General features: G+C 44.9%; 1 protein-coding gene across 2 annotated transcripts in view; it reads right to left on the bottom strand.

Moving 5' to 3' along the window:
* The window catches only part of Uggt (UDP-glucose-glycoprotein glucosyltransferase), a 255,375-nt gene that overhangs the window by 58,355 nt on the left and 179,221 nt on the right, over positions 1 to 17,799 (bottom strand). The window contains exon 21 of one of the 2 annotated variants that reach the window (XM_068376676.1): positions 8,401 to 8,484. The exons of the other annotated variant lie outside the window; for it this stretch is intronic. Coding sequence (XP_068232777.1) covers positions 8,401 to 8,484 — 84 coding nt within the window. The remainder of the gene's footprint in view (positions 1 to 8,400; positions 8,485 to 17,799) is intronic. 2 annotated transcript variants of the gene reach the window in all.

The raw sequence follows: 17,799 nt of genomic DNA, 5'->3' as shown, positions 1-17,799 counted from the left end.
TCTATTATGTCTTCCTCCTCTTTCTTCTTCATAGTTTATATCTCTATACTGTTTCCTGCATGTCTTCTTTTCCATTGTTATCCATAAATTAAGTGATTGGTTGCCTGATGACCCCTCTTCAAAACCTTCTATTAAAGGCATCCTCTTCCCCTGATACAAATTGAAGGCTCTCTTCTTCACAATATCCATTTATATTTTTCCAACCTGTTTCTCCTCTACAAAAACCCTTCCCTGATGTCAACCCTACACATTACTTGGGCTTTCATTAATACAACTTATTTTGGTGGTTTACATTGTCTGCATTTATTGCTAGACTCCCTGGCCCTTTTTCTTGATAATTTATGTTTTTTTTTTTATTCTAAGATGATCATATTCAAATTTTCACTGGTTTATTTTCTTTGTCTTTCTTTCCTTCACTATTAGATTGCCACACAACAATAAGCAGTGCTAAGGAAGCCTTACCTGGTGAAACCAACCAATACATTTCTTTAATGATATTCATACTTCACATTATAATAAACTCATATGTTTCAGGTTCTCAACTCCTGTAAGTAACCTGTGTTACAGCTCCTTCACTATAAGTTAACAAATTCTTAATGTGATGCTTAAACATTGTGTTAAAAAATTTAATCCTTAACAATTTTCCAATATTAATTCTGATCTTTGATTTCTTTCTTAAAAGTAATTTCTACTCATCCACTTGACTGTGGCACTCATGTCACTGCTTTTATTTTTCTGGTCTGTGGTAAGTAGATGTGCATTACCTTTTATATTGTAATCACTTTAATCTTCAAAAACATTTCACTTATTCACCTGGCTTCTATTGTTTGTATCTTCAGACTTTTCATCTCTGACCAGAATATCTTGTTCCCTTTGTCACGTCTTATCATCATTCCAATAAAGAAGATTTTCATTAAAATGTTACTTTTATTAATAAAATAAATTTTTGAATATACTTACCCGGTGATCATATAGCTGCAACTCTGTTGCTCGACAGAAAAACCTACGGTCAAAATACGCCAGCGATCGCTATGCAGGTGGGGGTGTACATCAACAGCGCCATCTGTCGAGCAGGTACTTAGTACTCCAAGTCAACAAAGAACCAATTTTCTCCTCGGTCCACTGGGTCTCTATTGGGGAGGAAGGGAGGGTCCTTTAATATATGATCACCGGGTAAGTATATTCAAAAATTTATTTTATTAATAAAAATAACATTTTTCAATATTAAACTTAGCCGGTGATCATATAGCTGATTCACACCCAGGGGGGTGGGTAGAGACCAGCATTACATGTTTACATTATTATGAGCTAAGTATTTTGTATTTCATTTTAGCAGTTATTCAAAATAACAAACATAAAATAAATAAGTACCTGGTAAGGAAGTCGACTTGAACAATTACTCTGCCTTTTTAAGTACGTCTTCCTTACGGAGCCTCGCGATCCTCTTAGGATGCTGAGCGACCCCTAGGATCTGAAGTATCAAGGGTTGCAACCCATACAACAGGACCTCATCAAAACCTCTAATCTAGGCGCTTCTCAAGAAATGACTTTGACCACCCGCCAAATCAAGTAGGATGCGAAAGGCTTCTTAGCCTTCCGGACAACCCAAAAACAATAATAAAACATTTCAAGAGAAAGATTAAAAAGGTTATGGAATTAGGGAATTGTAGTGGTTGAGCCCTCACCCACTACTGCACTCGTTGCTACGAATGGTCCCAGAGTGTAGCAGTTCTCGTAAAGAGACTGGACATTCTTAAGATAAAAAGACGCGAACACTGATTTGCTTTTCCAATAGGTTGCGTCGATTATACTTTGCAGAGATCTATTTTGTTTAAAGGCCATGGAAGTTGCGACAGCTCTAACATCGTGTGTCCTTACCTTCAGCAAAGCTTGGTCTTCCTCATTCAGATGGGAATGAGCTTCTCGTATTAACAGTCTGATAAAATAGGATAAAGCATTCTTTGACATAGGCAAAGATGGATTCTTAACTGAACACCATAAAGCTTCAGACGGGCCTCGTAAAGGTTTTTAAATAGAACTTAAGAGCTCTTACAGGACATTAGACTCTTTCTAGTTCATTTCCAACCATACGATAATTTTGGAATATCGAACGATATTGGTCAAGGCCGAGAAGGCAGCTCGTGTTTGGCTAGAAAACCAAGTTGTAGAACATGTAGCCGTTTCGGATGAGAATCCGATGTTCTTGCTGAAGGCATGAATCTCACTGACTCTTTTAGCTGTGGCTAAGCATATCAGGAAAAGAGTCTTAAAGGTGAGATCTTTCAGGGAGGCTGATTGTAGCAGTTCGAACCTGTCTGACATAAGGAATCTTAGTACCACGTCTAAATTCCAACCAGGTGTAACCAAACGACGCTCCTTCGTGGTCTCAAAAGACTTAAGGAGGTCCTATAGATCTTTATTGTTGGAAAGATCTAAGCCTCTGTGACGGAAGACTGATGCCAACATGCTTCTGTAACCCTTGATAGTGGGAGCTGAAAGAGATCGTTCTTTCCTCAGATATAAGAGAAAGTCAGCTATTTGAGTTACAGAGGTACTGGTCGAGGATACGGATACTGACTTGCACCAGTTTCGGAAGATTTCCCACTTCGATTGGTAGACTCTAAGTGTGGATATTCTCCTTGCTCTAGCAATCGCTCTGGTTGCCTCCTTCGAAAAGCCTCTAGCTCTCGAGAGTCTTTCAATAGTCTGAAGGCAGTCAGACGAAGAGCGTGGAGGCCTTGGTGTACCTTCTTTACGCGTGGCTGACATAGAAGGTCCACCCTTAGGGGAAGTGTTCTGGGAACGTCTACTAGCCATCGAAGTACCTCGGTGAGCCATTCTCTCGCGGGCCAGAGGGAAGCAACTAGCGTCAACCTTGTCCCTTCGTGAGAGGCGAACTTCTGCAGTACCTTGTTGACAATCTTGAACGGAGGGAATGCATATAGATCTAGATGTGACCAATCTAGTAGAAAGGCATCTATATGAACTGCTGCTGGGTCCGGGATTGGTGAGCCAAATATTGGGAGCCTCTTGGTCATCGAGGTTGCGAAGAGATCTATGGTTGGCTGGCCCCAGGTGGCCCAAAGTCTCTTGCATACATTCTTGTGGAGGGTCCATTCTGTTGGAATTATTTGTCCCTTCCGACTGAGACAATCTGCCATGACATTCAAGTTGCCTTGGATGAACCTCATTACTAGTGAAATGTCTAGACCTTTTGACCAGGTGAGGAGGTCCCTTGCGATCTCGTACAATGTCAGAGAGTAGGTCCCTCCTTGCTTGGAGATGTACGCCAAAGCCGTGGTGTTGTCCGAGTTCACCTCCACCACTTTGCCTTGAAGGAGAGACCTGAAGCTTTTCCAGGTCAGACGTACTGCCAGTAGCTCCTTGCAGTTGAAATGCATTGTCCTTTGACTCGAGTTCCATAATCCCGAGCATTCCCTACCGTCTAATGTCGCACCCCAGCCTACGTCCGATGCGTCCGAGAAGAGAACGTGGTTGGGAGTCTGAACAGTCAGGGGAAGACCCTCTCTAAGGTTGATATAGTCCTTTCACCAAGTCAGACAAGACTTTATCTTTCCGGAAACCGGGATCGAGACCGCTTCTAGCGTCTTGTCCTTTTTCCAGTGAAAAGCTAGATGGTATAGAAGAGGACGGAGGAGTAGTCTTCCTAGTGACACAAATTGATCCACGGATGACAGTGTCCCTACCAGACTCATCCACAGCCTGACTGGGCAGCGTTCCTTCTTCAGCATCTTCTGGATGGATAGCAGTGCTGGGGGTTGATCGTCATGTTCAGCAACGTCCTCATCAGAGGGTTCCTCATCCGAAACTGATGAGGAAACGGCAACGGAGTGGGCAACATCTGACTCGCTGAATCCGGTCGCACTGGTGGATGCGTGATGGAGCCGGACGCAATATCATGGCACTGCTGCACAGTCTGTGAACTGTCAACAACCATGGGTGCGCGAGGAAGTACAGCGTCAACCCGAAACTGTCTAGACTGTCTGGGTTGTGCAGTCAACACCCTACCGGGTTGCTGAGGTTGACGCACTGCGTCACAACAAGTCACCTCTGCTGGTTGTTGAACGTCTTCCTAGTGACACACTGAACGTCAACAACCACCTCCGAGCGTCGCTTAACGTCAACGTGCGACTGGCAACCCACACTGGGTCGCATCGGTGGAGGAACCACCTCAACTGGCAGACGCGAGTAGGATACCTCAGCGTCAACAGGGCGCACAACCAACCGGTTGGCAGGTTGTTGGCCAGAAGGTTCTTCTCCGCATTTAAGTCCTCTATCAAGGACACAAGCTTGGACTGCATGTCTTGCAGCAAAGCCCATTTAGGGTCTACGGAAGCAGGTGTGGCAACAGACGGGGTTAGCGACTGAGGCGGAACCATTTACCATCCCTGGAAGCCTTGTTATGTGTGACATAATAGTACAGCAAAACTTCAAAGGCTCGACAAAAGTTGAGAAGTTGACTTGTAAACAGCTTGGAGCGTCTCCTGGCTAGGCGCCAGGGCGAGTCTACCAGAATTGAGAAGTCTATCTGGGCAGAGGCATGAACTCCCAAGCCGAGAACTTCTCTCGTGTCCTATCAGACTCTCGCTCTATAAGCCAGTTTAAAAGAAGGGAAATCAAAGGCTGTATCCCTAAAACTCCTCCTGGTGCAAAAACCAGTCGCCTAGCCAACGTAACGCTCTCTAGGAGAGCGAGAGAGCACTAGCTTAACAACAACGGCTTCGAAGTAGCTAGGCCTAGTGTAAGTTCTGACGTTTAGGCGAACGAGGAGCAGCAGTTACAAGATCCGGACGAAGATCCTTAAAAAATCATCATGATTTAATTAAAGTCCATAGGAGGCTAAGCAGCTTAAGGCTCCTCTCCAAATGACAGAGTCCTCAAAGGAATATCAGTAGGAGGGAGAACAGCACTTTCTCATCTACAGGAACCTTGTCCGATAAAAGCTAGGTTATCTCAGTGAGTCTCTCACTGGTGCATTAGTAGCAGACCAGAAGGCAACGTCATGTAACTGCTTGACAGTCTGTGAACTGTCAACAACTGAACTGTCAACCACAACAGGTGCGTGAGGACATACAGCACTGGTGCATTAGTAGCAGACCAGAAGGCAACGTCATGTAACTGCTTGACAGTCTGTGATCTGTCAACAACTGAACTGTCAACCACAACAGGTGCGTGAGGACATACAGTGTTCACTCGAGACTGCTTTGACTGTCTATACTGAGCAGTCAAAACAACTCTAGAATGCGGAGGTTGACGCACCGCGTCAAAACAAAACAACTTAGGTTGTTGTTGTAACTCGCGAACGTCAGGTACACTGCGCATGGGTGGCGGGACTCTCACAGCTGGAGTGCGGGAGAAGGTAGCCTCAGCGTCAACTGAACGCACAACCGTGGTTGGTTGTAGGCTAACGGGTGCAGCGTCAACCTTCTCAGCACGAAAGTCCTGCATTAAAGATGTTAACTGTGTCTGCATGGTCTGCAGCAAAGACCACTTAGGGTCTACAGTAGCAGGTGCGGCAACAGACGGTGTTACTGCCTGTTGCGGTACCGCTTTGCCTCTCTTAGGAGGTGAGCAGTCGTCGGAAGACTGCAGCGAGCCCGAACTGACCCAGTGGCTACAACTGGGCCGTTGGACTTGCGCGGAAGGGACCGACTTGCGCTTAATAAGCTGCGATACCTTGGTCCATGGTTTCTTACGAGAAACCTCTTCCGCAGACGAGAAGTAAATGGGCTCTCTCGTCTTTGTGTGGGTGTGGCGATCTTGGGTAGATACGCCCGAAACCACGGAGGGAAACGTCTGTTCGTTGATCAAGGCCTGACGAACTCATAAGTCGTTCGACATTACTTCTCCCCTGGGCTTGGGAGCTTGCAAGAGGTCCCGGACTAGGTGAACGACAGGCACGAACAGACGAACCCTCGGACGCAACACTGTAACACTTTGCGCATATCACTTTATCACTTCGATTTTCTGTTTTGCACTTATTTCACTGAAATCGAAACTTATACTGATTTCTACCTGAAACACGCAATTCTACCCTTCATTAAAAGGTAGTAATTGCAAAAACAGTCGTATAATGCAGCTCATTAATACTAGCAAAAACAGAAAACATATATAAAGATAAAGAATTCAGTGGCTGGGAAAGAGACTAAACACTAGTTCAAATAAACTACGTTTACAATCTCTCACCGCACATAGCCTGGGGACAAGAATAAAACCCTAGAAACGTTTTACCTTCTTCCCCGTACAGCGACTAGGGAGGAGAGTAACACGAGAACAACGTTACCCGCTTGAACGGAACGTTTTTTCTCCTCTCTCTCCCTCCGTCTCTATCTCTCTCTCTCTTTCTCTCTTGAATTCGCACCTGAGAGAAGAGCCCAATTATAAATCGTCAAAAAAACATGTTATTTGGCTAAAGGAAAAAACTGAAAGGTTTTCCAAATAAAAAGTTCCTTTAATTTAGAATTTAAACCATTTAAGCTAAGAAAGAATGAACGAAACGTCAGAATCGATTTACTCTTACTGCAAAGTGAAACCGTGATACACTCTCTCTCTATCGTAACGATAGAGCGCATGTTGAACGTCCTGAACGTCAACAACTGCTAGTCTAAAAAACTAAACGTTAGTTCATCTTTGAAAACAGTACGAAGACTATCAAAGAAATTCTTTCATAAAACATTAAATTTAAAAAGTTTTAAATTCTTTAAAGGCTAAATACGATATAACGGGCTCAACGTTGATTAACTTCGGTTCCAAGTTAGGACCGCCTACTATCAGGAAAGGTCGCATATAAACAAAACAAAAATTTATTTTTATATGTTTATAATAAATGGAAAGTTAATCGAAGAGGCCTAATAAAGGCGGAGAGATATAAAATATATAGATCTATAACGTGTTAAGCAAAATTACTAAAAACCTAAACACACTTCCGTCTAAGGGAAGGGTCGGCCATTTAAAAGTGAAAGAGAGTCCATACTCTCTTTGTCACCATAATTAAATCTATCCAAAACGAGTTCAAGTTTTGAGATGAAGATAAAACCCCTGCATAGCGAAAGCTCAAAACTAGAATAGTGTACTTCACCAAATAGTTGTGAAAACAAATCCAGTTAGTAACAGCGTATTAGTAGGTCTTGCCGGTAGCCCGACAGAGAGAAAATTGGTTCTTTGTTGACTTGGAGTACTAAGTACCTGCTCGACAGATGGCGCTGTTGATGTACACCCCCACCTGCATAGCGATCGCTGGCGTATTTTGACCGTAGGTTTTTCTGTCGAGCAACAGAGTTGCAGCTATATGATCACCGGCTAAGTTTAATATTGAAAAATGTGATTTTTCCATCACTTATACAGTATTCATGATGCATGTGTATGCTTTGTGCTTGCACCTTGAAGCATACAGCATAATGAGTAATGGGTGGTTTAACTGAAGTAAATTATATCCAAGTCACAACAGCTTTTGTGCCAGCCTATCAATACTTTCACGAACACGACAAATACCAATGTTACTTCTTCTTGGCATTTCTTCCAATTCCCTAACTTCTAACATGCTCCAGTTTCCTACTACCATTCAGGCTAATGACTGCGTGGTTTAGCCGAGTTCCCTACACTAAGAATAAAAATAATAATGATAACAATCATAATGATTGTGGTTATGATTCAAATAATGATAATGAAATAATTTTCAATTACTAGATAATAAAATTACTCCCAAGTCAAGTCAGCGAGTCACCAATGTGACCAAGTCTATATCCAATGTGATCAACAATCAAGTTACCATGATACTTCTACAACTGGCTTGAAACTCCAAATTGACTATCTTCAAGGATATCGATGCTCTAATCTTGGTTAAGATAACATCACTCATACTGTTGGGAGAAACTGTTCAAATATATGATATCCAGGATTCTTGTCCTAACAGAGATGGTGTTTCTGAGAATCATATATATTGAGCGTGTTTTAGGAAATCTATTTTCATCATCTGGAGTATGAAGCCATTATTGATACAAAAAGTAATAAATAACGTTTGTTTGTTGTATGAACACATAAGTAAAAAATTATACATTTCATTAATATAAAGAAAACCCACTTGCTAGTCAATAAAGACCATATCCATGAAATATCAAGAGGAAGCAGAGATTTTACAAAACTAACTATAAATAATGCCTCTATGAGAAAAACTACATCTGAATAAACAATAACATTATTTACACTTGGATTACTATGAGTTAATGAGAAATGAAAAAGGATTATGTCAACTTACTAAAGTACAGTATACAAGAACAGAAAAAAGTTTGAATGCATTCTGCTACATGACATGCATACATAACAACTATAACAAATATTACATCTATCTTAAAAGGGAATCATGCACAAAATGGTTAGTACCTTTGCCACCAAGTCTTAGCTAGAGCATACATCTTCCTTAACATGACACAGCATTCTTCTACTACGGGGCCGATAATTGGCATGCTTGTGAAATAAAAGAAAAACTGTAAAAAAATTATATCTAGATTTACTCCCTTAACATAAAAGTATAAAACATAAAATGAAATTAAATCACCTCATTAGTGATATCAAATTGGTTGGAAGCATTATCTTTCTTTAGGGTTTTTTATAGCAGGTATAATATTTTTTGTCAATTCTATTTTCTTACCGAGAATACCTTAAGAATGAAATTCTAACATCATATAACATGGAACAGGTCAAGTAATAGGAATCCTGGCCAGAAATGGCTACAAAAGATATTTCTAAACATATTTACACTTGATATAATTTTCACATTCAAATAAATTTTAGAAGTTCATTAGCTTTTTATCCCGATTAAAACAGGAGAATCAAATGTACAAAAATGGAAAATGATTATGAAAAAAAAAAAAAAAAAAACCGTAGGGAGTGATTTGAACAGTACCTGTTTGTGCCCAGATGAATTAGCTTTGAAAATAATATTTTCCTAATAACAAATGTCTAACAATTTAGTAACTTTTTTAATTATATTTACATTTCAAGCAAGAAAATTATAAGTCACCAGCAAGAGATTATATGAAAGTATGATTGAATACTGCTTTACTGTATTAAAAATATTAATACAAATTTTTTTTATCTAATTACTGCAACAATTCTACCATCTTATTTAGTTAAGAACTACAATTCTTACGCATGCCATCACTTATTTTGTTAAGTGATTTGTTTGGATTTGCTTAAACAATTCTTTCCATAAAGTTATGAAAAGAGATTATACCTCTGAAAAGTATTACTCCCTCCAAGAAGGATACCTCTCTCTTCTTCAAGAATACCTTGCAATATTTTGATATCTTAAACATTAACCAAAGTACTAAATATGTTTGTGAATTATGAACTCCCCCTAAATTCTCTACACTTTCAGGATACTAGGACAAAAATGCACTATTCCCTACATTCCTAGAGGTATTAGGCACCATATTAATGAAAGAACTAGTACTATCACTGGGAATGAAAGTGTATGTTCTAAAGGAGCACCTGTTGCATTTGAAAGTGTAATGTTTTTTTCAAAGCAACTGTTTAGCATAGAATTATGTTCCTACAACCAGAAACTATGATAAAAACAGTATCAGCTCATTAATTTGGGATGAGAGGAAATGCAATATGGAACATCATTAATTGAGGCAAACAAAGGTTGATCCTGAGTGCTTAGCTCCGAGACAGAAGTCAAGTACTGGTAAATGCATCAACAGTCTAAATTGAGCTTCTCCTGCAGACTCATTACGTAAATGTGTAATGAATCAGAAGTCCAAATGTGCCAAGTAGGGGCTACAGAAGAAACTGTAATATATGTCTGCGAAGAGAGAGTAATAAGGGAAATCAAAGTTTATTCTGCTTGAATTTATTTTCCGTTGCACTTTGTCTGAATAACAATAATAGCAACACACACAGCCAACATGGAAAGATGAGGAAAGGATATGCAATCGGCATACAAGCACTATGAAGGGAATCAGAAGTAACTGGGGAAACATAAAATTGCATGGGTAGAGAATTATTTTGTAAAAGAAGCCAATTGTAACAAAATCCCAGCAGTCTGTAACTAAATCCCAGCAGTATTTGCCCGTGCTACTTTAACACTAATCTCCACCTCCCAGGTAACCTATGCAGTACTAGAAAAAGATGGGACCCTCTTCAACATTTTGATATTAAGAATTTTGTCATTTGTTTATCCAAGCAATTATAGTATCTTCTACATCTACTGTTTAGTTCACAATAATGACCCCTCCATGCAGTACAAAAGGTATGAGGGTCTATGCCTTCTAATGATAGCCTATTAATGGGGCATTTGACACAAGAGTATCAAATTCTTAGTAATTTGTATTTCTACTAGTATACTTACCACGGACTACTCTCTCAGGAGCTACTATTTAGTTTAAACTTACGAACAGAAAATTTTTCCCCCAACCAGGACTCCATTCCAGGTGAGAGGCATAAGGCCTCAGGCCGGTAAAATGCCCCAGGGTATGTTCCCTCTGCAAAGCGACCTTCCACAGCTTTTGACCCACAATGCACCAAGAAGGCCGTGTCAGGCCTGATAAGGACAGGGCAAAGGTCGCCATTCATACTCAAACCAGGTGCCCCCGTTGTCTCAGTGCCAGCTACTTCTGAAAACTAGTGGGATAGGTAGGGTGGGACAGAACTTCGAGAGTAGTCCGTGGTAAGTATGCTAGGAAAAATACAAATTACTAAGAATTTTATATTTGTTCCGATGAATTTTATATTTGTTCCGATGCATTGTAACCACGGACTACTCTCTCAGGAGACTTAGGCTTAGGAGGTGGGAACTGAAACGAGGAAGGGGCGGAAGACAAGGTGATATGGAAGGCTTGTTGGGGAAAAAACTTCAAGAAACTTCAAGAAACCTGCAATAACACTCACCCAAGTTGGGGGACATCCATCGACGTAGAACAGTCATACGTGCCATGTAGCTGGAGAGGGGGTTAAGGAACTCACCGCATCTCCCACCTCAGACGTTAACACTGTGTGCAAGTCGTGGCATGAAATCCCCTGTTGTGCCACCACAATGGGGCCGAGTCTGTACTCATCGAGAGACACTAAGGAGCAGTCTTTCAGGTAATGGGAAGTGAAGGTGTTCTGCCTCTTCCACACACCTGCTTTAAGAACTTGTGCCACTGACATATTCTTAGAAAAGGCCATTGATGTACTGATGGACCTGATATCATGGGGCCAGGCAGACAAGGGTGCCGGCTTATCCTTCGCTAAATACGCCCTTCGAATTACCTCCCTGAGCCAGTAGGAAATCGTGTTCTTCGAAATCGCCTTCCTCAATTTGCCCGTGGAGACAAACAGGTGTTTCATGGTGGGCCTTAAGCGGGACGTCGATTCCAGGTACTTCTGGAGAGCCCTAACCGGACACAGCAGAAGGTCCTCTGAGTCCTCTGACTTAGGGATGGCTGGGATCACCACCTCCGAGAACCTTGGATCTGAGACCGCTGGGTTCTGGGTCTTGGCTACGAAGTAGGGCACAAAAGTTAGGGCTGCCTCCTTCCAGCCGATAGAGTGACTAACGTTGGCTGCCAGCCAATGCAATTCGCCCACCCTTTTGGAAGAGGCCAGGGCGAGGAGGAACACAGTCTTCAGGGTCAATTCTCTGTCTAGGGCCTGCCACAGGGACTCGAACGGTGGTTTCTTGAGGGAGTCCCACTCCGGAGCCATCAAGGAGTGAGGAGGGCACGAATGCTCAAAACTCTTGATAAGCATGGACAGTTGCCCGGAACCACCCAGGTCTATTCCTTTCAACCACACGATCTGTCCCAAGGCAGCTCTGACCCCTTTGATGGATGGCACCGACATGTTCCTATCTAGGCGTAGGTGAACGAAGTAATCTGCTATCGTCGGGATGGAGGCTCCTATGGGCTTACAGTCGTTCTTCCGGCACCATTTGTAGAACCCTAGCCATTTAGCTTGGTATATGGCCCTCGAGGAGGAGCGGAGGCAGCCCGTCATCTGAGAGGCCGCCCTTGGGGAGAATCCTTCCCTCGTCAGGAGGCACTCAATAACCTCCACGCGTGAAGGGATAGGTTTCCGACACCCTCGTGAAACTTCAGAAAGTGAGGCGGCCTGAGAAGGTCTCCTCTGACGGGAAGGGGCCACGGCTGGGCCACTGCTAGGTCTCGTAGATTGGGGAAACACTCCTTTTCCGGCCACCAGGGGGCTATTAGAGTCAGCTGAGCCCCTTTGGAAGTCCTTAGTCTATTTCGGGTCTGCCGCAGGAGCCCGAACGGAGGGAACGTGTAGGCATCCAGGCCGTCCCACGGAGTTGAAAGGCGTCTTCCATGACTGCTGTTGGATCCGGGACTGGGGAGCAAAACACTGGTAGTTTGGCGTTCAGCCTGGTTGCAAAGAGGTCCATGGAGGGAGACCCAACACCTTGCTATGACACTCTTTGCTACTTCTGGATGAAGGGACCACTCGGTGCCTTGGACTTGGCCTCTCCTGCTCAAGCCGTCTGCCACCACGTTTCTTTTTCCTGGAATGAATCTCGCCGTCAGGGTAGTCCCATTTCCCTCAGCCCAGGTTAGAATCTCCTCCGTCAGATCCTGTAGAAGACGGGACATCAGATCGTCCTACTTCTTGATATGGGCGACCAACGTGGAGTTGTCCGACATTAGGGAGATTTTTCTGCCGCTGACTTCGTCCGCCAGGGACAGTAGGGCCCTCTGCGCTGCCAGGAGTTCTAGCTCATTTATGTGGAGGGTTTTCTCCTCCTCGCTCCACAGACCCGATACTGACTTGTCCTGCAGGTGGGCTTCCCAGCCCTCCTTTGACGCGTCTGTGAATAGTAGTACCTCCGGAGGAGAGTCCGGGAGGGATACCCCCCCAGTCACTGGAGAGCCTCCCTGGATGCCTGCGATAGGAAGAGCTCCTTTGGACGATCCCTGGTCTGAGGAGCTATCAGTCTTTTCATGTCCCACTGGATTGGATGTAGTTGTATCCTGCCCAGAGGGACCAACTTTTCCAAGGACACCAGGTGACCCACGAGCCTCTGCCACTGATGAAGGTTGGCCGTTTCCCCCCTGAGGATCGATTGACTGACTTCTTCCAGGCGTTCGAGCCTCTCTGACGTGGGGAAGGCCTTGGCTTGGGCTGAACATAAATCCATTCCCAGGTACACTGTCCTCGTGGAGGGAGATAGTTGGGACTTCTCCCAATTCACGACAATCCCCAACTCGTTGCATAATTCCACCAACTTATCCCTCTGCATGATGAGGTTGCCCTTCGACCCCGAGAGAAGGAGCCAGTCGTCTAGGTACCTCAAGAGCCTGATACCCCTCTCGTGGGTCCAACGCGACACCAGGGTAAAGGCCTTTGTGAACACTTGGGGGGCTGTGGAGAGACCAAAGAAGAGGGTGCAGAACTGGAAGACCTCTTCTCCCCAATTGAACTTCTGGAATTTCCTGCTGGAGGGGTGTACTGGGATTTGGAAATAAGCGTCCTTTAAGTCTATGGACAGCATGAAGTCGCCCTGCCTGATAGCAGCCAGGACAGTGCGAGGGGTTTCCATCTTGAAAGGCGTCTTCCTGATGAATTTGTTGAGGGAGAAAAGGTCTATCACCAGTCTCTGACCTCCTGTGGCTTTTCCCACCAGGAAGAGCCGACTGAAGGACCCAAATTCTTGTAAGGGTGCTCGCTGGACAGCGCCTTTCTGTAGTAACCCGCAGATCTCCTCTCCTAAGGCCAATCTCCTGGCCTTGTCCTTGGGGGTAGTAGTCTGGGCTTGTGCGCCCATTATTAACGGGGGTAGGACGTCCTCGGAGGGCAATCTGTACCCATCGCGAAGGACTTGAATATTCCATAGGTCCGCGCCCTGGGCAGCCCATGCTTCCCACCGCTAATTGAGGCATCCCCCCACTGCGTGGTCGTCGGTTCTGTCCGAACCCCTCCCGACCGTTAGGAGGGGCGCTTCTGCCTGGGGCGGAGGAGGGCTGCGGGTGTCTGGACCAGCCTGGAGTGGCGGGAGCCTGTGGAGAGGGAGGTGGAGGCCTGTTAACTGCTGTAGGAGGCCTTGGTCTGGGAGCCTCCCTATTCTCATGATTATGATGTCTGGAAGAGGAGCTGGAGGCCCTGTGGAGAGCGACATCTCTGTTGTCCCTCCTCCACTTATCGAGGGTTTCTTCAATTAACCTGTCATCAAACAGCGCCTCGTTTGACAACGGCAAGTTTCGTAGGTTCCTTATTTCCCTCGAGGGAAGCCTCCTCGGCATCCTGTGAAGAACTGTGTCCCTCCTACGAAGGACGATGTTGGAAGCGGCTACCAGGGACTGTTCCGCTAGGAAGGAGATGGCCCTCACACCTGACACTGCAACTTCCATAAACTGTTCCTTGGCCTGGTCTGACCAACCCGGCTGTTGCAGAGCCAAGGAACCTATGGCGTGGTGTTGGCGTTGGACCCCAGGTCCAACTACGAGGAGACAGAGAATGAAGACCACAGTGCTGACTCGAGGGCGACGATCTCCAGGATAGAAAAGGCAACCGAAGCCCAGGTAACCTTATCCTCCGATAATCCTGGGGACAGGGATGCCAAGTTCCCTTCTACGGGTCTGGCTGTCTGTGGGAAATCCTCAGGGGCGTAAAATCTTCGATGCCTTACCCTCAGGTAAGGCAACAACTTCATTGACCCCGAGGCCATCAGAGAATTCTTGGGGTCGGCGATGGCCGCACTAATCTTCCCCAGCTTTCTGCCCAGAGATGGGACCAAGGGGATAGACACAGGGGGACGAGCTTCTCGAAGGATGCCAAACTGCTCCTCTAACAAAGAAACTTCCCCTGGAGGAAAAACAGCGATTGGCTCCAGCAGGTTATTGAGGTGCCTGATGAGCGCCAACACCCTGGAGAAGGAGGAGGAGTCTTCCACCAAAGGGTCCTCTTCTGCCAGACCCTCCGATGACTGGTGGGCATCATCTCCAAAGAGTCTCCCCTCCGTGGTCCTGTCCACAAAGGGGAGGATGAGCCCTAGGCAGAGCCTCCAGGTGGAGCCTCTGCTCTACGCCCACTTGATGAGGCATGATAGTCTAGGGGACCTCTATAACCTTGGGAGCCCCTTGAAGAATTTGATGACTCGCGACTGCCTGCCGCATCCTCTAGCCTTCTCTTCTTGGGGTCGGGGTCCACCAATACCAATGAAGGAGGGTGAGAACGCGTTAGGGTCCTCAAAGAGTGTGTTCCTCCACCGTTCTCTTCTTCTCTCCCTCGCCTATAGTCCTGCGAAGGAGGCTGGAATGATGATGGGGGCATCCCCTGAAGGGTTTGTTCTTCCCAAGACAACAAAGGATCTTTCGTAGGAGACCTGAACGGGGTCCTTGGAATGTTTCCCAGTGTTCCTGATCCCAAGGGGAAGGATCCGAGAAAAGGTCGCCCTGATGTAGGTGAGGGATGGCTTCCGACGATGGGGTGGCAGTCGCCGGTTTGGCAAAGGTGGGGGGCGCTGGGTTGGAGAAGGCAGCAGGCCAAGATGGCGGCGCAGCTGCCAATGCGGAGGCGGCAGGCCAAGATGGCGGCGCGGCGGCGTGAGCCGATGAGGAGGCCAGTGAGGCAGCTTTAATAGATGGCGCTGGCGGCTGAGGGGTCGCCCGGTATCCACGAGACTGCCATCCGGTAAGAGGAGGTGGTGCGCACGTGTGGGCAGGCCAAGATGGCGGCTCTGGCGGCCGGTCGGAGCGCACCACGTATTAGACACGTGGGGCGGTCGACTCGCTCATCTTGTCGATCTTTACCTCCAAACTCCCAAGAAGGGATATGAGTGCCGAACTCACTGAAGGGGACAGTAGAGGCGGGGCCGATAACAACGGGGAGTCCGGTTGAATCGGCGTGGTCCCTTCTCTCTTGTTGATCTGTTAGTGATGGCAATATCGACGAAAGGGAAGGAATTACCGAAGAACAGCTCGACAAAGGTCTCAAGCCATTGTCTTTCTTCGAGGAAGAACATTCCATTTTTCCTTTCTTTTTCCTCTTCGTGGCCATATGAGCCCATTGGATTTCAGACCACTCAATACATTCACTACATGTATCGCTCTGAGTACAGGCATGACCATAACACGAGGTACACAAAGAATGAGGATCAATTTCCAAACGTGAAAGGAAAGCCGAACATGCTTTCCCATTCACGCCGGGACAACGACATTGAACACGAGTGATCCATCTCAACACAAACACTATGCATACACAATAAGCGAAAACGCAAACGCAGGTCACAGTTTAAGTCGCAAGCAAAAACTATAGGTCTACACTGGGCAACGACCAGAGTACGAAATGGCGACCTTGCCCTGTCCTTATCAGGCCTGACATGGCCTTCTTCTTGGTGCATTGTGGGTCAAAAACAGTGGAAGGTCGCTTTGCGCAGGGAACATACCCTGGGGCATTTTACCAGACAGAGGCCTTATGCCTCTTGCCTGGTATGGAGTCCTGGTTAGGGGAAAAATTGTCTGGTCGCAAATTTAAACTAAAGAGTAACTCCTGAGAGAGTAGTCCGTGGTTACAATGCATCGGAACACACTAGTTTTAAAAGCAGAAAAAGCAGACCATATACGTAGTTAATACTCAAAAGGAAGTAGAATAACACTGGAAAATAACTGTGCAAAAGAATTAAAAAAATAATCTAAGAACTGGGGAACACCATAGGCTCTGAACAAGTTAGCTATCATACAATTAGTCACTAAGTTATTATCCAAGAACGATAGTTATTATCCAAGAACGAGATGAGATTTAACTGAACATTCCCTACCAGTTGTAGCTGATCTAATTTTACATCCACTTGGGATTTGTGCAACATGGATGGGTAAGAAAACTAATAGGTTAATAGTAAGACAATTAAAGTTGCTGAGATCTCTAATAACTAGATTATAAGATACAAGCAGTTTTCTTGTCACTTTTATACTTAACAGTATCAAGCTACCCTTTCAACTTATCTGAAGGAAGAAACAGAACACTACTTTTATTTAACAGTGCAATATTATATCTTCCTTCCAGTCTTATCCAATTTCTATGAATTATCCCCAATAACCAAAATGTTATTTTCCTTAGTAAAATAAATTTTTGAATATACTTACCCGATGATCATGTAGCTGCAACTCTGTTGCCCGACAGAAAAAACCTACGGTCGGGATACGCCAGCGATCGCTGTACAGATGGGGGTGTACAACAACAGCGCCATCTGTCGAGTAGGTACTCAGTTACTTCTTGTCAACAAGAACCAATTTACTCCTCGGTCCACTGGGTCTCTATGGGGAGGAAGGGAGGGTCCTTAAATTCATGATCATCGGGTAAGTATATTCAAAAATTTATTTTACTAAGGAAAATAACATTTTTCAATATTAATCTTACCCGATGATCATGTAGCTGATTCACACCCAGGGGGATGGGTGGAGACCAGCATACATGTTAACATTAGAAGCTAAGTATCCCGTATTTCATTTTAGCAGTTATTCAAAATAACAACATAAAATAAATAAGTACCTGGTAAGGAAGTCGACTTGAACAATTACTCTGCCTTTTTAAGTACGTCTTCCTTACTGAGCCTCGCGATCCTCATAGGATGCTGAGCGACTCCTAGGAGCTGAAGTATGAAGGGTTGCAACCCATACTAAAGGTCCTCATCAAAACCTCTAATCTAGGCGCTTCTCAAGAAATGATTTTGACCACCCGCCAAATCAAGTAGGATGCGAAAGGCTTCTTAGCCTTCCGGACAACCCAAAAATATTTCAAGAGAAAGATTAAAAACGTTCTGGAATTAGGGAATTGTAGTGGTGG

The sequence above is a fragment of the Palaemon carinicauda genome, chromosome 7 (assembly GCF_036898095.1).
Source record: "Palaemon carinicauda isolate YSFRI2023 chromosome 7, ASM3689809v2, whole genome shotgun sequence".
In the NCBI taxonomy this organism is placed as follows: Eukaryota; Metazoa; Arthropoda; class Malacostraca; order Decapoda; family Palaemonidae; genus Palaemon; species Palaemon carinicauda.
The sequence above is the reverse complement of the archived record's forward strand: the minus strand, read 5'-3'. Positions and strand labels throughout refer to the sequence as shown.